Source organism: Thunnus maccoyii, chromosome 13 (genome assembly GCF_910596095.1).
Source record: "Thunnus maccoyii chromosome 13, fThuMac1.1, whole genome shotgun sequence".
Lineage (NCBI taxonomy): Eukaryota > Metazoa > Chordata > Actinopteri > Scombriformes > Scombridae > Thunnus > Thunnus maccoyii.
The window spans coordinates 10,355,555-10,379,388 of record NC_056545.1 but is presented as its reverse complement, the minus strand read 5'-3'; the positions used below and the strand labels follow the sequence as shown (position 1 = coordinate 10,379,388).

Sequence of the window (23,834 nt, the reverse complement as noted above, 5' to 3'; positions counted from 1 at the left end):
GAAATCTGAGGGGTTGTGAGATGATTAATGGGAGAGGAAAGAAGAAAAAACAAAGTTCTGAAACACAAATACATTTTCAGTTTTTGGACTTTTTCTCTAATCTTTGATTTTTGGTGAAATATTGTATCATTTGAACATTTATTGAAATGAAACCATGTGAGAAGTTTAGAGGGAAAAATCACTATTTGACGGAGCTGTTAACAACTCATAGACATGTGAAATGTGACCCCGACTACACACTGCTTTTTGTATGAAATCAAAAGCCAAAAAGGTTGGAAACCACTGGATTCATCTTTAACAATGTGTATTTTAAAAGCTTGTTATATTATCCATTATGTCAAATCTTCATCTGAAAGTAACTAAAGGTGTCAAATAAATGTAGTGGAGTAGAAAGTACAATATTTCCCTCTGAAATGTAATGGAGTGGAAGTGTAAAATAGCATAAAATGGAAATACTCAAGTAAAGTACAAGTACCTTAAGATTGTACAGTAAGTTAAGTAGAGTTAAATAAAGTACAGTACTTGTAGTAAATGTACTTAGTTTCTTTCCACCACTGTAAAGTTTGACACAGGACAGACAAATGAGAATTATACCAGATGTGACTTAAAGTATTAAAAAATGCTGACAAAACATCACAGGAGCTCCCGCTGCTGCACATATCTTGCAGGATTCCTCGTGTGTTTGTGACTAAAGCTTAAAATATGCCGTCGGTACTGATCATTACCTGTGTGTAGTTTTCTCACTATGCACTGTAAATGGTTGTAAAGGGCGCTGCCACAACTCTGTGTGTGAATGACGGGCGTGTCAGGGGGTGTGCAGGAGAAAATTGTGTTGAGAATGAAAGGAAAAAGAAAGAAAGAAAGAAAGAAAGAAAGAAGGAGTACTCATTATTACTGGAACTCTGCCTGTACACTTGATTTCACTGTATATGAATGTGTATAAATATGCTACTAATAAACTGATCCATGATTCAGAGGCAGAGCGGCTTTATCAATCTGTGATTACATGTCAATTCCTTGCAGAAGCAAAAGAGAACTTTCCTAGAATGTAAAAAGAAAGGACAATTACTATAATTATTATATTTCAAAGCAGAACAGGTCACTTGTCATTGTAACAACAGTTATTTGTAACTTAGAGGTCTAAAAAAAAGTTAATTTTTCAACTACAGGTAGAAAATTTGATCTGCAAATCACTATCATGGCACACAAGATGTGAAATTTGATTTCTCCTGTTTCCAGGCAATGGTTCACTACATGAAACACCATAAAAATAATTGTTACGACATACATTTCAATACAATATAAAACTTGTAGTAGTACCAGAAACTGAGAAAACCTCAAAAATCTTAAAAACCTCACATATTAGAGCCAAAGTCCCCCAGCTGAATGGATGTGGTGGACCAGACCGGACCAGCCGCCATCCTCTGGCTGCTGTAAAGCCTCTGGCTGTTACTCACATTTTAGTCATGTGACGGTCAGACAAATCAGTGCTGCAAGTGAGAAAAGCAAACAGTCAAATGTCATTTTCCTGCCTGAACACAATGTAATGAAAAGGAATGTTCGAGTGTTGAATCTGTGCAAAATAAATGTTGGTAGGTTTAAGATCATCTGTCTTTTAAATTACTTTTTTCTTTAAAGGCCTTTATTTAATGATGTCACACTGTTTTATTTCCAACATGTCTTATCTGTTTTATTATTACTGTTGTTTTTACTGTTTGTTTGTTTTAAATCTTATACTAGGGTATTTTAAGGTATCTTATGTTATTTTGTTTCATTTTAATTGTCTGATTGTACTGCCTAATTGTAGTACTTAAATGTTTTAACCATGTAAAACACTTTATAAGTGCTAAATTAAGTTTACTATTATTATATTGTTATTAAAATGTTCATTGAATTTTGTAATTCTTCATTTAACTGAAAAGATTAAAAAGACAACACAAATGCATGAGTGCTTGATGGTAGCTATACGTTCAGATTAAATCATGATAAAAAAAAACAAACTTAAATGCATTCACAACATTTATGAAACCATTCTGTAAAGGCGCATCTACAAAATAGTTACATTAGGAGTCAAGAGTGGTAACAGTTACACTATAGTAGAGTCTCATCAACCCATTTCTTCCAAAAGCTGCAGGTTACAACAGCAGATATGTTTATATCCACATAATCCAGTAAAAGATTTAATGTTCTAATGAAAAGATTTGTCTTTGAATGCATCCGGCAAGTCAGAATATGTTCCTTTAATATTTTATGCATTGGAGATCCACTGACGTTATGTTTTTCTTTGTGCAGAATGTTTAAACATGATCTCTTTTTCTTGTGTTCACATCTGGACAAACTCACTGTGGGAGAAGAGACACCAAATCAATTTCAAAATTGCATGTATTCATCACCAGACACGGAAGAGGATTTGAACAACCCTCCCCCTTCCAACCCCCTCATTTATCTCTCTCTCTCTTCCCTCTATATGTTTCATGAGTTGGGTGCTGGTGGGGGGTGAAGGGATGAGGGTCTGGAAATGTTCTGTCTTGCCTCATACTGTTTGTACTGTACTGACTGTTCTAAGACTCTAAAAAATCAATAAAAATACTTGGGGAAAACAAAAAGCCTAAAAATAATGATGGCGTGTGGATGTTTCCAGTTATAATTAAGAAGCGATGTGACGTTACAATCATGTAATGACTGATTCGAAAGAGTAACATAGCATTATACAGATTTTAAATTTAGGAAAGAGAGAGCACTGCTATCATGCTCTGTATCCGCAGATACTTGAGTTTAGGTATCAAAATCAAGAGAAAATAATCAGAGTGGTGCATCCCTGGTGTTAAAGATATCCTGTTTATGCAGGAGTACACACCTTATTACTTGTGTAAAATGTCTGTGGGGAGACTTTTTAGGCCAAATAATTGTCCTTGTGTAATTATAAAGGCTGTGTGTGTTTGTGTGTCTGAAAGTATGTTGAGAGCACGCGAGTTTCTTGTCATGTGTGACTAACAAACTACTAAAATCTTAAGCTATTTACTTCATTCATACCCTGTGAGTAAACACAGCGTGTGTTTCAGTTCCTCTTCCTTTGTTTATTTAATCTACAGTCAGTGAGTTTGTTTCTTTAACCTGACATGGTATTAGCCTGGTGCATCAGTCTGGCTCCAGGTTAGATATTGCAGTTTTTGATCTTAAGTTTCACTCCTGACTTGTGTTTTTCAAGGCCTGCAGAGTATATTTTCATTTTGTTATTGCTTTTTTTATTACTATTAGAGCTTTTACCTGACAGTATTTGCTCTTTGGAATAGTTTGACTGGTTGTCTGTATAAGATATAAACTATTGCTGTGCTGTCTGATTTTCTGTTGTATTTGTTAATTTAAAAAATCTGGCAAAATGTAGTTTCACAGTTCAATAGGAATCTTAAACTACTGACATCTTCAGCCTGTGCACTTTTGACTGTAGTGATGATGGAAGTTGGTTTGTTTGCACATTCAAAGATGTTTTTTTAGTATTAATGTGACTGTCAGCGGAAAACAACACCTCATGGCAGTCATTACTTGCTTCATCATCCTGCTCCTGCTGGAGTCTTAAGTTTCTATTTGACACAAATGTGGTTTAACATGAATTTAGAGTTGCATAATCTCCGCAATGCTTAACGTTTTTTGTTTTTAGAATATTTGCTTTTTTCCTCTTTAATGGAAAAATGTATAAGCATTATCTTGTTTGACCTCCTGTTTATGTTGTTTTGAAATGATTCAGGTTTGGATTCAAGATATTTTGATTCCAAGCAGATGCATAAACTTCAATGAAGGAGTTCAAGTAGGTGGGTGCTGGTTGGGTGTGGTAAGAAATGTGCTTTATTGCACTTTTAACCACACCTAAAAGTGATGCCACTGTGTCCTCAAGTTCACCTATACATCACTGCAGAGAGGTGAGAAATTACACCATTGGAGGTTTAAGATAGAGCTGGTTATCATCTGCATAGCAATGGACAGAGAGAATATGTGAGCGGATAATCGGATCTTTGGAAGTGGTGTATACTGAGAAGAGAAGCAGACCAAGCATTGATCCTTGAGGTACTCCTGTGGAAAGAAAGTGGACACTTGCCATGCCACTTTGAACGATTGCCCTGTGAGGTAAGATTCAAACCACCTCAGGTAGTGGACAGGAGGATCTGGGGATGTAATTTCCAGATGATTATGGATTTCACATTTCGCAGTGGGCATCTCCCCACATTTTTTTGTAACAATTACACAATGGAGAGGTGCCTGCTTTATATTTAGAAAGACAATGCAATATATGAAGTAGTAATGCTATTGTCCAATTAAAGATTGTTATTTTCATAGCAGAAATGTTATTGTTTCCCCATTTTAAAAGTCATATTTGGACAGTAAAATGCTGAAAATTTGCTTTGGCATGGCAGTGGTGTGTTTGTGTTTTTGGTCAAAAACAAGTCATGACACGTCAGTGTCAGATCAGGGTGACAATAACTTCTAATCCTACTGTTCTGCATCCTTCTTTCTGTGTGTGTCTCTCTCTTTTGTACCTGCCTGGCTACTGTTGGGCCCTGTCCATAACAACATCGACACAACACACCGCTGACGAGACACACGTACACAAACTGCGGTGCAAATGTCTGTTACCTTGAGGCGATCCCACACTGGATCAGTTTCTTCGTTCATTGAGGGATAAGGCTGACTGATTCAGACTGTGTTCACAGGCTGCTGCTGAAGATAGGAGGATGAAATACAGTATAGATACAAATACTGTATATGATGTGATTCTCTGTAAGAATAGATTTATTTTAAAACTTTGGTTTTTGCCAGATGCTGTCTTTGTATGCATTTACTTATTTTTTTCCATTTATTTTGAATTGCTTAAATTGTTTTTTGTGATGGCCTCTTTACTCTCCCCTAATCTTTTTAGGTTTGTCATAACATTCATGTGTATTTATCAAATCGTATCTTGGATTTCATCTTTGACACAGTAGCATTCTTCAGCTGCTTTGCATTACGTTTGTATGGTATATTCATGTTTGTGTTTTGTATTGCCTCTTATGTGATTTCCTACTGAGTTGTGTGATTTTGTATAAAGGCCCATCTAGGAACGGGTGTTGCAGACTAGCTTTGGTATGTGGCATTTGTCCATGCCAAGTACGTGTCCTAAAAAACTTTTACAAATAAATAAATAAGTGCATGTCTTCAAATGGTAGTAAATGATATCAAAACAAACTGCAGGATTTTTCAAACTTGGCTCTGTGTTTGTGAGTTGATTATGTATTTTCCTACATCCAGACTGCAATCGATTTTAGTGCATTTTGTACTTTTACAGACTTTATATTTGCCTGAGATTCATCACCATAAAGATTTTATAACCTTTACTTTTCAACAAACTTTTTGTTACATGGTGATGCCGGTGGCAGTAGAGGGATCGTTTGAAAGTTCTCCTTTATTGGTGCATTCAAATGCTTGTGTACATCTGAGATCTGAGAGTCGCCGCATTGATAAACTATGTGAATGATTTTGAAGCCTTGAAAAATATGATATTAATTTGGTTGTTTATTGCTTAAAAATCATTTTTGTGAGAGTTTTGATTTTGTTCTGGTACATCTCTTATTATAAAGTGAAACTACACTCTTGGCTTAGACAAGTCCCCCTCTAGTCAAAAAATGTTTTACTTCTTGTTCTTTCAGTTGAATATTTGAGCTGCACTGTGCAGAATGATGCATGTGCTGAGTTTGACCATTGAAAGCTGTTTTCACATTCATCTGCTGAAGAGGGAAAGTTAATCTGAATTTCATGGGTGTGCCTATAAGCATGATTTATGACAGTCAATCCTGGTCCAGTATTTAACTTACACAAGTGTGATGTGGAAATTTAAAGTGCACATACACTGAGAATAGACTTTTTTTTGTGAAGTAGGAGACCTCTTGTGTCCAGCAATTAAAAATATTTACATATTCATGGTTTCTGAATTTTTCAATGAGGGAGGAGTAGATGTAATTTTAAGGATTTTAAACAGGGTACCTGAACATTTTTTGTGGAAAAACATGGCAGGCTGATGATTTTCATGTGTCCAAAAGCATGTCTGGAGGGGATCTTTAAGCGTTACACTTGACCTTTGTTATTAACAGTATTTAAACAGACATGAATGTACCAAGTGAAGCACTTAAATAGCACAATAGTGGTTTTGGCTTGATAACACACATTGTCTGTTGTGCATCTGTTGCTTGATTCGTTGTCTTGTGGGTTTTTCAACACACCAAAGTTTGTTTTTGTATAGTTGAATGAAACTCCATGAGCGTGTCTGAGTGTATGAGCAGAGAGGTGTATCACCGTTATTGTTGCCAACAAACATCCTTCTCTGCTAAGTTGTATCACTAGTCACACACCCTCAGACCACATAATCTCCGCACACACACACACACACACACACACACTAAAGCTGTTGCATTCACAGACATCGTCTCTTGTAGGTATTGCCCTGTAGGCATACACCACACACACACATTCTCCCTCTGCCTGCCTCCCATCGCGGCCCCTCACTGTAAACAGGCTGATATTTCGATCAATGGCGGCGTCCTATTCTTTGTGGCCGATGACACTGGTGACATGTAAAGCTCTCTGGCATTGTCCAGCTCTCTGGAGCTCTTTAGCAGTGTAATCACCAGTGAAATGGCAATGGGCCACTGGGATGAAAACACAAGTCAGCAGCTGGTCAGCAAATCACAGTTGAAAGCCGTTAAATGGTGGATTTGCCCCGTAAGCAAGACGAGCTCGGGGGGCCTTTGTGGACCCGGTCTGTGAGTGCACAGAGTTTGAAGGAGAGACTTTTTTCATTAGCACTGATATCGGTTAGATTCATAGCTCGTGAGAACAAGCCTCTGAACTTTCCGTATATCTCATCAATAGAGTACAGTGTGAATTTAATTTCACTTGACAAAACTTTAAAATGTGTAATTAATCTCAGACACAGACATGTTCTCACACCCCAAACTGTTACCAGAATTGGTTTAAGGTACCTCTAAAATCTAAGAAAAGTTCAATTCTGATTAGGAAAAGTAGTTTTTTAAGTACATTTCAATGAAAATGATGGATTTAAAATATACAGCCTAGATTTCCTTTTTTCCTTTATGCTGGTATTGGCTGGAAGCTGGTGATTTTTAGTGTAAAACATGTTATTTCATTAGTCATCATTGCTATAACGGCAATAGTGAATAATAGTTTTATAATAATAATAGTTATTCATATGACATACTTTAAAGGGTGTTTAAAAAACATAATCAGTGGCAAAAGTATTACAAAATGTTTTAAAAAGAATGCAAGATTGAAGGAATAAGAAATAAAACAATTAACAGTACATGCAAAATATTATTGCTACATATGAATGAATGTAAAAACAAACAGAAACTTTTCATATGTTGTGATATGATTTTACATAAAAATCTAATGTACCTTTATTTCTAACAGTTAAAAACCCTGTAATTTCAAGAAAATATATTTTGATAATTAAAAAAAAATCTATGTTTTGTTTACATAAGTTGCTGTTTTTATGATTTTTGTTCCTATTACTTTACTCTGCTTCATCACAGGCTGCAACATGGAAGCAACAGCATCATGAACATGAAAGAGTGGACAAAACAAATTAGAAACCTGATCTAGTCATGGAAGAATATAATAAGTACACAAACGCATTACAGCTTCTGTTCAAAGGGCAGAAGAAGAAGAAGAACACCCACACATGAGGAAAAGGACTTCCTCTCTTTGTCCATGTGTTTAAACTTGATGCATCTGGGCAAATATGATGTAATGGACTCAGTGAAAGAGGCAATATGCCACCATGTGGTAACGCTACGCTCCACCTAGTGGCAGGTCAGGACACAGAGCTCCTCTCCATGGCATGGTCAGGTGAACAAAACATTATATTGTTGTGACTTATTCTTATCCAGACTGTTTTAAGATGAATGCACCAGTAGAATAAATATAATCTCTCATTACCACATACAGTTTAAGTTTGTGTTTGTAACTTCCAGGGTGACCTCTGACCTTCCTGCTGAAGGGGCTGAACAAAAAATAGATAATGTTTCAAATATTCAGCATTATCTGCATAATTAATCAGCTATGTTGTAATAGTAGTAGTTGCGACAGTTTGAGGCTCATTTCATGTGGTTGTGACAGAGCTCTCTGGCCAGACTACCACACCGTATTTCCCTCAGTAAGCTCTAAAGTTACAACAGCATGCACAGTCTTGCCAAGTATGCTTATCAAAAACGCTTTAAGCAACAGTCGTTCTGAACACACACTTCATGCGTGGAAGAGTTACAACACAGGTTGCTACTGTACCTAGAGAGGGGGGGAGGTGCTCCTCTGTTTCCACAAGTATAAATACTGTACACTCAGTTAAAACCTCTCCCTCAAACAGTGTGCCATATACTGTAAATGTATATTTATACACTCACTAAGCACTTTATTAGGAACACCTGTGCAATCTGATGCAATCTAATACAACAGCTCTGCCATAAATTCTACATTTATGAAGCTTATACATTTTCTTTTTCTGTTGACATTGTCAAAAAGGTGATAATTCTACATTATGTTTGTTATTGAGGTCGTAGTGGGTGATGGTTTAACGCAGTCCAAAGGTGGATAGAAGCATGACTCCAAATGAATGATAATGTGTCTCTGTAACTGTTGGATGTGGAAATAAGCTACTGGTTGCTACAGGTACAACAAATCAGCTAAAAGGTGTCATGTGACATGTTGTGGTCACAACTTGTTTCCGCTGCCTCCAAGTGGCCAAAAAATAATGTTAATGCAGGTTTAAAGACTTGCGGTGGCTGAGCTTTCAGCTCCTAAGTTATGGAACAGTCTCCCTCTGGAGGTTTAAATCTCATATTAAGACATTTATTATCAGAAGTGTTTTATTGATGCATCAATTTATACTCATAAAACAATTATTGTTTGTCTTGCTTGTCATTTAGATATGTATTCAATAGATATTTATAATTGTGAAGGACTGTAACCCTGGTTTTTGAGGGCTTTATTAAACATTACTTACTTATACTCAAACAAAATTAACAAATTAAACGTAAGTCATGTATAGTATTTGACTCAGCTCTGCTCGTCTCGTTTCATGTCCACAAAGCTCAACTCCAAACATTATCTGAGTAAAACCAGTTTGGAACGCCAGATTATTGTCAGTGTGTCCCAGTCAGAGCAAGCTCGGCTATCAGGACAGGGTGTGCCAAAGCTGAGACCAGCTGATAGTGCTGTTGATCACTCACTCACCCCACAGAAAATAAAAAAAACACTATGTAGTGATCAGACAATGGCACACACACATGTTGTCCTAGGTCACTTTTGGGGATATTACATTGACTTACATTAATTTTCTGGAGACCAACCCTAACCCTAACCCTAACCCTAACCTCTATTCTCTATCGATATAGACTCTTTATACACCAACATAGACACCACTTTAGGCCTGAGAGCAGTTACTAAGGCGTTCCAGCTCTCACTGGACCCTCGGCGCCCTGATAAGGAAGTCCTCAAATTATTAGAAATTACCTTAACAACCTCTAGGCTACTAAGAAAAGGAAATAGAAAGAAAGGAAAAGAAAAAGAGGAAGAAGAAGAAGAAGAAGAAGAAGAAGAGAGAGAATCAGAGAGATAAAAAGAAAACTGAAGAAAGAAAGAAAAGAGAGAAAAAAGACAAAGAAAAAGAAATAAGAGAGAAAAGAAAAAAAAGTTCCTTAACCTAACCCTGACCTTAACCACTGACCCAAAAATCAGCTTTTTTCCAAATTGGGGACACGGCTTTTGCCCCCAGTTGGACATGCCATCTCCAATTAACCGGTCTTAAGTCTGAAATATGACCCTGAAAGTAGCCTATGACACACACACACACACACACACAGATTTTGCATTTAAGTACTTGTTTAAGTTGTTACCTGATGTCCAAAAAAGCCACCAACTACTAAATTTATGTAACTTTCTACTGCTTTCTGTTTGAAATGTAACAAATTAATCGCAGGTTGGAGATTTATTGATGATTTATTGATTACTATGAGCTTTCAATTCACACGGCTCTGTAGCTCCATCTGGTGGTCTTATAAAGCAACTGCTGCAAAGATAATTGGCACAGGAAACGTTTAGTCTTGGTACAGTATCGCCAAACTCCATTAAATAATCCAGCGGTTTTCTATATAAACAGAATTACAGAGACATTTAAGTTATTATTAAGAGGTCGTCAGAATTGCAAGGACACACTTTTAAATTCGGCATACATGTATTCAACCAATATGAACTCTTACCGATTAAACACTAAACCTTTGTGTTTGGGTTGAGCTGCTCCATCGTCCACACGGGTAGTTTAGGTGGAGGAGTAGTAGGTCAAAGGAGGCGATTGACTAAAAGCACATATGCCGAAAAGAAGAGGCTGTTTCAGCAAAACATAAAACATAATTTCACAGCTCATACTTACATAAGAGATCCAATAAAAACAGATTGAGTTGCCTGTATTTTGATCGGATATTCGTGCCTTGTCATGTGCGTCGATCTTCACTCGTCATCATGCATAGAGTGAAGAACAGTATTTCTTTAAGATTATATTATATTAGATATATATTATATTATTATATTTTTATCATAGGTTTTTATTCCCCTAGAAAAATGCTTCCATAAAAGGTATTCATTCATTCACACCAGAATTAATTCATAACTCCTCCTTTATTCTTACTTAATTCAAAACGCATTTGATCCACTTTTCCATTTTTTTTCTAATGTTTTAAACAGTTACTGTCATTTCTTGTATGCCTTAAAAGAAACACGTGATTTTAATTTTCTTAAAAAGGAAAACATTTTAATTTGTTTTGTGCCCTCCTTGACGTCATGTTTCGACACGCTCCTGATGGGCGGTGGCAGTTTAAAAGCGTAAACTTCCTCTGATTCAACAATTGTTTAATCCTGATGGTATCTTACAGCTGATCGACTCCTCTCTCCTCACTGAACAGCAGAAATGGCTTTAAATGGGAAAATCGCGGTTGTGACCGGAGGAGCATTGGGAATAGGAAAAGCAATGACGGAGATACTTGTGCGAAACGGTGCCAAGGTAAAGTTCTGCTTACATTGAGTATGTGAGATATTATTGGCACCAGCATGCGTGCATACACCATTACAGGCAAATTAACAAGCAAACAGCTGGTTTTGTTTAAAAAAAGAAAAGGGAATTGGGGAAGAGGAAGAGGAAGTCTTTACTGTGACAGAGTAGTTGTTCTATACTTCCACTTCTACTAAATGTTAGAGTGAATATTGTACTTTTTAATCTTTTATATTTATCTTAAAGCCACAGTTGAGTTATTTTGTTTATCTTGATTATTTATTATTTATTTTTCTAAAATGTGAGGGAACAAAAATCTGCCCGTTATCAAGTCAATAGTCCTTTAAGTTGGATTTTCTAATAAAAGTAGTCCTTGTTTCCAGGCTTTTCTTAAGTCAGCTTGTTCATAATTATAGTGCTCTTTGTTCTTTCAAGATACAGATGCAGGCACCCAGTAATTGAACAGCTGGTTTAAATTAAAAACAAGCGAAAATATTCATACCGCCCTGAAAAACAAGGTTGTTACGACTCAATTATGGAGAGAAATGCCCGTATTTACAACAACAAAAAAACGCATCCACTGGTGTGTACTGTATACAAAGGTCTGTGGATGTTAATGAATTGTGTCGCATTATGGGAATTTTAGGATCCAGTGTTTTCATAGCTTGATCCATACTAGAGATTAAAACTCAGGATATCTTTGCCTCTGCTGCACAGATTGTGACCCTAATTTAATAAATACATCTCTTGTGAGTCCCAGTGCACTACTCAATCTCTAGAGTACTACTTTAAAGAAATTGCTTAATATAATAATAGTAATAATACTACTACTACCACTACTACTACTACTACTAATAATAATAATGAAAAGAAGAGGAAGAGGAAGAGGAAGAGGAAGAATAATTTTGTATAGGACATTTCATACAAAGTTTGCAGGTCAAAGTGCTTTATGTGCAAATGACAAAGTTGAATAAAAGATCAATAAAAAAATAATTAAATGGAAGATAAAACCAGAATATAGAGATAAAATGATAAAAGGTCAGCCACTGAGTTTGCCTCTTTGATATGTCTCAGTAGGAAATTCCTTAAGCATAACCTCAAATTTTCTCATGGGTCCGATTTTCAACCTCTGAAAGACCAGCAGCAGATGACCTGAGGGCACGTGGGGGACAGTAACATGCTGGTCCCAACCTTTGAAAGCTTTAAAAAAAAAAAACAAGTAAAAGAATTTTAAATTCAATTCTAACTTAAACTGTACAGAGAAGCTAAGACTGGAGAAATGGCTCGCTCGGCCCAGCAGCTGAATACTGGATGAGTTGCAGCTTTTCAATCATATCTTTAGGGAAACCCGTGAAAAGAGTATTACACTAGTCAAGTTGACTAGATAAAAATAGATGTAAATGTGTGATATTCCTAAGACTAAAAAAAAGTTTTGGTCACCTTGGTTATATGATGTTTAAATTTCAAATCGGAGTCTAATATGACTCCAAGGCCTCTTACTTCTGATTTGACCAGAGTAGTCAGATCACATAGTTTCTCAAACATAAGCACTCTCTGTTAAGTACCCTATGAGAGAGACCAAACCAGTTTTGATCAATTGTCTCAAATGAGTGCTCAAATCTTAAAGAACTAGAACTTGACCCTTGCTTGACAATGGTATTATATATGAAATATTTCAGTTTATCCGGCTGCAAGGCAATCTGGCTCTCCTTGATAACTTTACAGCCAGTTCTATTTGTTATAGTGTACCACCCTCTTGGCCCGTACTTTTATCTGAATTCTCAGAGTTCTTATCAAACTTAGTCCTTAGTACGGATAAAGTTATTATAGTAGTTGACTTCAATATTCATATGGATGTCGATAATGATAGTCTTAGCACTGTGTTTATCTCGTTATTAGACTCAATTGGCTTCTCTCAGAGTATAAATAAACCCGCTCGCTGTTTTAACCACCACACCCTTGACCTTCTTCTGGCATATGGCATCGAAATTGAACATCATATTTTATCAGACCATTACTTAATAACTTTTGAATTCCTATAATTAGATTACACACCATTAGACAAACATGTCTTCTAATTTTAGTTCCTCCAAAATTCCTCCTTTATAGAGGAGAATAAAAACACTCCCAGGTTCCTTTTCAGCACTTTGGCCAGGCTGAAAAAGAGTCATAACTCTATTGATCCATTTATTCCTATAGCTCTCAGTAGTAATGACTTCATGAGCTTCTTTAATGATAAAATTCTAACTATTAGAGACAAAATTCATCACCTGCTGCCCTCAAGAGGCACCAATTTATCCCCAAACACAGGAACCTTAGAAACAGCTGAACTAACTTCAACGATCTCTTCATCTAAACCATCAACTTGTCGCTTAGACCCCATCCCAACTAGGCTGCTTAGGGAAGTCTTACCTTTAGTTAGCACCTCTTTACTGGATATGATTTGTCAATTTGTCTTTTTTAACAGTACCACAGTCCTAGCTGTAATTAAACCTCTTCTTCAAAAGCTCTTGATTCAGACATTTTACGTCTCAAAAATCCTTGAGAAAGCAGTCGCCAATCAGTTGTGTGACTTTCTACATAACAATAGTTTTTCAGTCAGGATTTAGAGTGCATCATAGCACAGAGACAGCACTGGTGAAAGTTACATATAACCTCCTACTTGCATTGGACAAAGGACTTCTTTCTGTACTTGTCTTTTTAGATCTTAGTGCTGCATTTGACACCACTGACCATCACATTTTATTACAGATTGGAATATTTAATTGGCATTAAAGGAAATGCATTAAGCTGGTTTAAATCCTTATTATCACATAGATTTCAATTTGTACATGTTAACGATGAATCCTCCATGCACACAAAAGTTAGACATGGAGTTCCACAAGGTTCTGTGCTTGGACCAATACTATTCACCTTGTATATGCTTCCTTTAGCTAATATTATTTGGAAACACTCCATAAATTGTCATTGTTATGCATATGATACCCAATTATATTTATCAGTGAAGCCAGATGAAACCATTCAGTTAACTACATGGCAAGCATGCCTTAAGGACATAAAGACCTGATTGACCTGCAATTTTCTGCTACTAAACTCAGACAAAATTGAAGTTATTGTGCTTGGCCCTAAACATCTTAGAAACACATTATATAATTAAAGCTGCAAGCAGCGATGATTGGGCCCTTGCAGCCTTGCGCACGTCGGGATGCAGTGCAGTCAAAGGGCCTCTGTCACAGGCATGTAGATGTCCTCAGACCCCGGGCTGTTTTCAGACAGCGCAAGAAGGAGATAAACATCACTTACTCTGTCCAGTATTTTGCCTGATGCTGGGGCTGCTTCCTTGAAATTTCTTAGGGGGCGCTATTCAGCCATTTTGTATTCACTGACTGAATATTGGCATGTAGATATGATCAGGCTTGAACTGTTATCAAACATTTAAAGTTTCAGGCAGATCCGACCATGTACACTAAAGTTATATCAATTTCCTCTGTCATGGCGAAACATCAAAACTCAACGCCACACCCCGGCCACACACTTCAACGATAACAAAATCTTTTAATAACTTTTGATCATAAACTAGTATAGATGACACACACTGATTTTAAAGTTGTTATGATGAATTCTGTTGGAGGAGTTCGTTAAAATACAAGGTATACGAAATGGCCAAAAAAACACGAAATTTGACCAGTTTTTCCAAGATGGCCGACTGCTTGTAGGACTTACAATATGGCTCCAAGAGGCTTTTTTGTTCGTCTTGACATGATACATATGCCTTGTGAATTTCATTTTTCCACTTAATCTGGAAGGCGGGGCTTTAATTTTGAAGTTTTCAAGGGGGCGCTGTTGAGCCATATTGCCACACCTATGCGAATGACCTAACCAGGATTTTAACTGGTGTCACTCCAGACACGTGTGTCAAGTTTCGTGACTGTAGACCCATCCCTTGTCCCTGAAAAACAGCATCGTATTTCATGGCGAAGGATGCGTTGCCATGGCAATGGTGTTTTGTTATGAGTCATGATCTGCCGAATGTAGCATCACCAAGGTCTTACATCTTAGCTGAGTCAATGTCAGTTGCATCGACCAAATTTCCTTGGAGTAATTAGACAAAATATGATGCATGATACTTCCTGTTGCCAGTAGGTGGCGATATGACTGTCACTGAATATGGGCCAGTACATGTGTTCAGGCCAGGAGTCTTCACAAGCATATGGAAATTGGAAAAGATCGGACCAAATGGAATGAAGTTATAAGGCTTTGAAATTTCATGGCGAGGCTGCCGTAACAAGTCTCTGAAATCTCTCCAGCTGGTCCGCCCTGCCTTTTCTCTCTCATCCCAACCGGTCAAGGCAGATGGCCACCCACATAGAGCCCAGTTCTGCTTAAGGTTTTTTACCATTAAAGGGTAGTTTTTCCTTGCTGCTGTCACCAAGTGCTTGCTCATGGGGGAGTGTTGGGGTTCTGTAAAATAAAGAGTATGGTCTAGACCTGCTCTATGTGAAAAGTGCCCTGAGATAACTTCTGTTGTGTTTTGTTGTTGTATAAATAAAACTAATAGGTTAATAAAAATAAAAAGGTTTATGAAGCTAGCTGCTGGGTCAACAAAATCTAAACATTATAACCTTCATGATGGTAGGATTTATTGCAGAGCTGTTGTATTTGTCTGATGGACCGTCGCCTGTACAGGTGGCCCTCCTGGATGTGAATGAAACTGCAGGAAAGAGTTTAATGGAAGACCTCAACAAACAGCACGGACAAGAGAGAGCTCTGTTCCTGAGCTGTAATGTTGAGTCAGAGGAGCAGATCAAAGGTAACACAAACACACACAAACACACTTGCCAAATATATTATGAAATGGGGGAAGTACTGAAGTTAGGAAAACAGCTGGACTGTCATTTATGGAATAAACATGCTGAGAAACACATGAATTTAATCAGTCCTTCTAAGACCTCAAAGACTTTTTGTAATTTCCTTTGTACAAGTAGAAGTTCCAGTCAGCAGAGAGTTGTCAGATACCAGGAAGCTGATGATCTCAGGGACATTTTGTCCTGCGTTAAGCCTATTAGATGTTATTCAATCCCATAAGAACTGCACCCTAAGAAAGGATTAGTTAGAGGTATTAAATTACATTAATTATAGTTAAAGTGTGAGAAAATCATTTACAAAATGGTGGGATCAACAACTACTACTGCATCCATTCAGCAGTGCACTTATTGGTAGACTCACAATAGAAAATTTAAAGTATCAAAGTTGGTGCAGGAGAACCAGAGATGTTTTTATTCCATGCATTCTTCGTCCTAGTCAAAACTGGTGCCTACATTACCCACAATGCAACTGCCAACAGTTCAGTTGGAGATTTTATACTAGTAGCAGTTAGTGTAGCGCTACTAGCCTCAGCAAAAGAGCAGGTTAAGAACCTCTGTGTTTCAATTGACTCCGACCTAAGTTTTAACTATCATGTAAAATCAACATTTTATCACCTTAAATACATAACCAAAGTTAGGGACCTTATGACAAAACAAGATTTGGAAAAATTGATTCATGCTTTTATCTCCAGCAAAATTGATTATTGCAATGGACGTCTGACAGGACTTCCTAAAAAGATTATCATGCTCCTGAAACTTCAAAATTCAGCTGCAAGAGTTCTGACCAAAACCAAAAGGACAGCCCACATCACCAAAGTTCTTAAATCTCTATACTGGTTGCCAGTAAGGCACAGAATCGATTTTAAAGTCTTATTACTTAAATCTCTACATGGAGTTGGCCCTGAATATATGATTGATGTGTTTGAGCAATATAACTCTGTAAAGACCTGTGAGATCACTAGATCACAATCTAAAACAAGGAGAAGCAGCCAAGAGTCATTATGCAGTACAGGGAATGCCCCAACCCTCGCAGCTTTTAAATCCAAACTGAAAATCTTATTGTTGTTCTCATTTAATGAGATTATTATTATTATTATTATTATTATTATTATTATTATTATTATTAAATCTTCTTATTTCTTTCTTTCTAATATTTTGTTCTTTTATTTTACTTAATTATTATTTTTTTATTATTATTTTCATTTCCATATACATTTTTGTTTGTTTTTCTCTTTTCCAATTGTGTTGTTTTAACTTCTCTGTACAGCACCTTGAATCTACTTCTGTGTATAAAATAAAAGGTGCTTTACCAACCCCAACTGAAGTTTGTCAGATTTCACCCAGCTCCCTCTGGGGTCACAAAAAGTTTAATACAACTTTTAGTAGTACTTTAGTATTCACCAACACCTGTAAACAGACAGGCAGAAGATTAATTGGCAACCATTTTGATAATTGAATAATCGTTTTAGTCACTTTTTTAGCAAACATTGAGTGCTTTTGGCTATTCAAATGTGAGAATTTTAAGCTTTTATGTGTCATATATGACAGTAAACTGAATATCTTTGGATTTTGGACTGTTGCTCTGGCAAAACAAGACATTTGAAGACATCTCCTTGAGCTTAATTGATAAAATAATCAACATATTAATTGATAATGAAAATAATTGTTAGTTGCAGCCCCACAGGTTACCCTTTAAATTCAAGCAAGGTTTGTTGTTTTTATTAGAAGATAATAAAATGAAAATAATGAAATAAAAGTGGTCATTCTTTTGATTGTATATCTATTTATTGTACATTTACTTGGTGTATTGTATATCTTTATGTTATGAGTCATCAGAGCCTTGCCAGAGCACAAGTGTCTTGGTGAATACACTGATAATGCACATTAAAATAAACCTGAACTTCATTGGCATCAATTATGACACATAATATGAACTATCAGTCTCAAATAACTTGAATAGAACTGATATGAAGTAGTAGTAGTCTACATTGCAGAAAATTATTAGTAATCACAATTTCATGTGTTTCTGTGACTGATGCCACAGTTTTGAAACGAAATGTTATCTAACTATGTTATTTTCTGTTCTCAAGCTGCCTTCCAGAAAGTTACAGAAACCTTCGGAGGAATAGACATCATATGCAACAATGCCGGCATCTTGAATGAGAACGAATGGGAGAAAACTGTCGCCATAAATCTTGTAAGAAGTACCATGAGCAACAAACTGCATCTGGTTATGATTATGTCTTACTATGTGTACTCAGCTGCACCACTCCCATAAGGAATTCAACCCACAACACATCTCAACACTTTTCAGTGTATTTTATGAGTTGCTGCTAACACCACTGCAAATGGGAAAATTCTCATTTCTTAATTTTCTGTAGTAAGAGTTCGTAAGAAAAGATTTGGCAACATAACAGAGAAATTGAACAGGTTTACATTGCAGACCACTTCTTCATTTCACAACATTTGGAACACAAAGAGCTAAGGACAACACCAAAATAAACAGAAAGCGCTCTGTGTTGCAGGCGGGTGTTATCAGGGTAACCTACCTGGCTCTGGAGCACATGAACAAGTTGAAGGGAGGTCGGGGAGGGGTCATCGTCAACACAGCGTCCATAGCAGGTAAAGCCCATGATGCACTGCATGTTTGTCACATTTTACAATAAAAGAAAACAGCACAGTGTACTCACTTTAAATTCTTATAAAAACTTAGTGCAGAGACATAACAGACCTAAAGAGACCTCCACTGTTGGCACCCGCGCTCTCGTTTTGAACACAGTTGCTATACTTGCAACCACATTTTAAAACAGTAACTTGACACTTCTCAAACCTAAACCTCTCTGAATCCACAAAAGACTGTCATAAAATCAAATAAAGTCTTACTTTGTGTTTTATAATGCAGGGGGGAGAGTCTGAACAGACTGAGTAGAGATGTTACTACCTTCATAACTGATGTGGCTTACAATGGGAAAGGCTTTTATGATAATTATACTTAGATGGTGCAAAAATGCATTATTTGGTTTGCAGTTAATTCAACAGTCTGCAGACCAGAGGAGAATATGTATATGGAGAAGCAACATCCAATACAGCGACAAGTAATTCAAGTTTCATTAAGCATTCCCAATTTAATATAGTACTAATTTTGGCAATATCTTGGCCCCATCTGTGCAAAGTCACAGCACACAGACGGGCAATGTGACAAATGCCAGGTTTCAACATTATTATGTTCAACAGAAATTTGTGGCATGAAATAAGAGAAAATATAGATAGCGATTTTGTGTATCACTATTAGACAGGATTAGGACAAATTCAAATCGACAGAAAATTGATGGGCCGCAATTTTGACAATTGATGAATCATTTAAGTCTTTTTTTCTAGCAAAAACACCAAACATTTGATGGTTCCAGATTCTTTTCTTGGTCTTACGTTATTGTAAATTAAATATTTTGAGGTTTCGGACTGTTTGACGGACAAAATAAGACATTGGATGATGTCACTTTTTGCTCCAGGATATTGTGATCGTCATGTTTCATTGTTTTCTGATATTTTATTGAAGAAACGATTAATCAATGAATCAAGAAAATAATCGACAGATTAATTGATAATGAAAATAATGATTAGTTACAGCCCTAGTTGACTGATATAACCCTGTCTTACAGGTCTTGGCCCTCTTCTAAGCTGTCCTGTCTATACAGCCACCAAGCACGGAGTGGTCGGCTTCACTCGAGCCATGGCGGTGAGGATGGTTTTCTTATCATTAAATCCAGGAAGATGAAGAAAAAAATCTGTAAAAGAATTTGCTGCAGATATTTCTCTCAGTGGTTGGTGGAGACCAAACCTGAGCTAACAGAACTTACATTCATCAGTTTTTATGGGATGCTAATGTTGCTCTATGGATGTTTGAATAGGCATTTGTATGCTAACAAGTTAGCCATTACCATTTGCAGTAATTACATGATGTCAGGGCTGTTTTGTCAGATTGTTGTTGAGATCACCTGCCCATGAATGGCCATAAAAGAAGATGTGGATGTAACGAACAGATTTTTTTTGTGTGTTATACATTGTGACTCTAAACAGTTGATGCCTAACTGTGTGTCTCTTTCACTAGATGGCCTCTACCGTTTCAGGCTACGGCATAAGGTTCAACGCCCTTTGCCCAGGTTTCGTCCAAACTGACCTCTTTACCACCATTTCATCCAACCTGGGACGATACTCCAACCTGGCTGATGCAACCAAACAATTAGCAGACAAGACTGGGATTTTAATGTGAGTCTTTGTTTGTGTTTAGATATCCCATCCAAGATTGTTATTTTTAGATTGAGGATAGGTTTACAATTTTTCAAATCTGTCTTTAAACAATAGTTGTGTGCCAATATGAACACTGAAACCTGTTTTTCTTGCTGTAATCATTCCTCCTGTCTTAGTTAATTAAATAAAGTGGATATGTTCCACATTTACAGTCTTTTTAGAACAATATTTCCTCTTTTTGTCTTGGCGGACAGTGTTTTCCTGTAGCTGCAGTGAAAGGATCATAACAAAATGAGGAAATTTGGCATTCATTTGGCTTCAAATAACCTAAATACATTCTTGTACTATGACAAGTAAAAAAAAAACTGCTCACTTACATGCAGAACCACAAGAAATGCATATAGCTATTTGTTTACAAGTCTTGCAGTTTATAATTGGAAATTAGCAACAACAGCTGGACAAATTAACATATAGCAGCTCAAACTGAGACTGTTTGTCTGGTTGGTAATTGGACTCTTGGAATGCAAGAGTGTAATGCAAGAGGCAATGCATAAAGGCGGCAGCACACTCCTTCAGACATGCTTTGAATTGTGAGGGCAGTATGTGTGCGTGGCATGAAGATAAGTATCATAAAAAAGTAAATAATAGAAGGGGCAGTATGTGATACCTCATTGTGCATTATCATGCTAATGGCCAATTACCAAAGGAAAACAAGGTAGTCCGGTCAAGTCTATTTTATTTTCATGGTTTTAAGGGGCAAAAGTAGGTATGCTGCATACAAATTATAATCCAAGTACACAGCTTGTTTGTTGTGAGTTTAACATACGTTCTTGTAAATTTCAGTGACTAACTACTGTTTCTAAGGTTACCTACATAATATACTTTGCATTGCACATACTTGCACACACTGCCAGCCAATTAGAAGCAAGAATTTTCCATGGCCATCACATGAAGGAGACTCTGTTTGTGGTTAAATTAAATGTACAACTAGTGCTCATTAATGTACATGTATATACAGACTATTTACTTTTATATTTATAATGTGAAAGGATATTATGCACAGAAGGGTGACTACACAGTATATACAGCTATTGCACAATATGGATATGTATGTGCTGTGATGGACTGTGACAGGCTCCAGCCACAGAACCCATCAGGGCAGAAATCAGGCTGGTTTTAAACACATTCCCGGTTAACTAGCTCATCTAAACCACTTATTTTGATGTGAAAAAGACACCATTTACATTGTCAAAGAACTTAAAAACACCAATTGTTAAATACAAACTTCCCGCTGACATCATATTATACATGACCATGTATGATACCTTGCACACGTGTATTCACTGAAGTCACTGTACGTTTACATTTCAGTGCATCTACGGTAGCCGAATGCCTCCTTGAGCTGGTGACAGATGAGACGAAGAACGGAGATGCCCTCATGCTGTTACCAAAAGGAAAGTCATACGTGACATTTCCCACATTCATCCTTTAGCTCTTCACAATGACAAACCGCAACACCATCATTCAGAGCTAAGCCCCCTGATTGAATGATGTTCATTAAAACTGCAAATAAGAAATTTCAGCTAAAATAAAATTACGAGTAATCAATCCATTATATGTAGAAAGGTTTAAGGTGTAGGCTTTTTACCTGTGTAATTATTTTGATCTCCAGCAATATGCTTCTTTGCTCATGTTAATTCATTTTGTATGTAATTTAATCATAATTCACTGTGAATGATTGATTTTGCTTTTACCTATAATAAATGTACACATGTCAAACATGTCAACATTTAACAATTCATTGGATCAAGACATATTATATATAAGAGTTATCTAAGTAAGTTATATCTGTGTATCATCCAGATATAATCTATTCCTTTATCTAATGTCATTAAATGTCCTTTATTTTATCAGTACATTGCAGTCTTTACACGTCTTTTGTGTAATTTCTGTTCTTATTTCTTAATCACATTTAATTCTACACGTGATATCATGTAGTTCTGGTTTGCAGATAATAAATATAATTATACATCATGCTGTGTATGGTGCAGATTTTTTTCTTCTTCTTCTTCAGTGTATAACAGATTAGTGAATGTGAAGAAAAACCTACAATGTAGTTAGATTTTTGCTTTTCAGGTTTTAAATGTATTGCAGAGTGTGTGCAGAGTGCATACATTAGGAGATGCTTAACACTCATGAATGAGACACAAAATGATTTATTGAGTATAGTTCTGGTGCAGACACAGATTCTGTAGATCTTGTGGTCCAAGGCAGGGACCACAGCTAGCTACAAGATGATATAAATAAGATATGAACAATTGCAGTAAGGAGGGAGTTAGCAAATATAATCTGACACTTGCCTGACAATAAGATAAAAGTTGTCCCGAAGGATGGAAAACATTTTTACTATAAATCTATTGAGTTAAAAGGTTGAAGGTATGGAAGAAGGACAAACTGAGAGAAGAGATGATCTGTTGATCATAAACAGCAGAGAGAAGCAGCTGAGTGACACGGTGTAAACGAATGTGTGCTTGAGTTTTGAAGTGATTTTTTTCATGCAAATTGTGTATTTTGCCAAAACAGTCTTTGAATATGGATTATCTCTGTAAGATCCAAAATCAGTCTTTCCTTGGATTTGTGAGTTGCTACTGAAATGAACAGAAATTGGTAGAATTACTAAAAAGACTATCAGTCAAAAAATTCAGCATGGATAGTATCCTGTAGGTGAAATAAAATGGGAATATTATATGTACAGTATTACCATATTAAATCATACTTAAACTGACTGAAAACAAAATCAATTAAAACACTTATATTTTAATTTCTAAATACATATTTAATGGACAACAATGACTAAAACTGCTCACTCTCTCTCTCTCTCTCTCTCTCTCTCTCTCTCTCTCTCTCTCTCTCTCTCTCTCTCTCTCTCTCTCTCTCTCTCTCTTTTGCTCCACTTCTTCCCTGTTCTCCTGGTCCCACACTTTCATTTAAACATTTTGAAATATTCAACCTCTTAAGAATATGTGTCAAAGGTTTGATATTTGTTTAGGTTTTTGAGAATTAACCTTTTATTTTATTCTCTCCAACTCTTGGTCCAGTGCATCTATGGGAAGGATAGAGAGGGTGATATAAACGACAAAGTGGGACGCTGCGGCCATCAAGACTTGAATAGAAAATTAAACTGCTCTCAATCCAACAGTTTTCACTGTTCACACACATTTATCAACATGTTGCATTTTTAAAGGTCTTTATTGAATTTCACAATAGAATTTACAAATACATTAGGCAATAAAGTGCACAAGTGTTAAAGTGCAAACATTTATAAAGCACATAGAGTTCTGTGATCTTGTATAAAGTGCAGTCAGGTCATAAGTCCAGTATGTAACAGGGGGGCACTTTGTCCAGACTGCTCTTCCTCCTGTGGTCAGCATGTATCTGTTTGGTCACTGTGTCGCTGTTGATTACAGTCAGCTGTATTACAATGGTACATCTTGTTTTCCATAATTTTAAAAACACAACACCAATAATTAATTGTATCAGTTCTGTATGTTTAGATGACAATTTATCTTCCATAATACAATACATGACAGATTTATATTTAATCAATCCCAGACCTCCTGAGCTCAGTAACAGTTCAT

General features: G+C 36.5%; 1 protein-coding gene across 1 annotated transcript; it reads left to right on the top strand.

Annotated features, from left to right (window-relative positions):
* The first annotated feature begins 10,892 nt into the window (after nucleotides 1–10,892).
* On the top strand, nucleotides 10,893–22,194 carry zgc:56585 (uncharacterized protein LOC393297 homolog). The gene is made up of 7 exons (XM_042431739.1): nucleotides 10,893–11,095; nucleotides 15,770–15,893; nucleotides 18,039–18,145; nucleotides 18,474–18,570; nucleotides 19,608–19,684; nucleotides 20,057–20,214; nucleotides 21,568–22,194. Exons 1-7 carry the CDS (start codon nucleotides 11,003–11,005, stop codon nucleotides 21,686–21,688), a joined length of 777 nt encoding a protein of 258 aa, XP_042287673.1. The 5' UTR covers nucleotides 10,893–11,002; the 3' UTR covers nucleotides 21,689–22,194.
* Nucleotides 22,195–23,834: the final 1,640 nt, after the last annotated feature.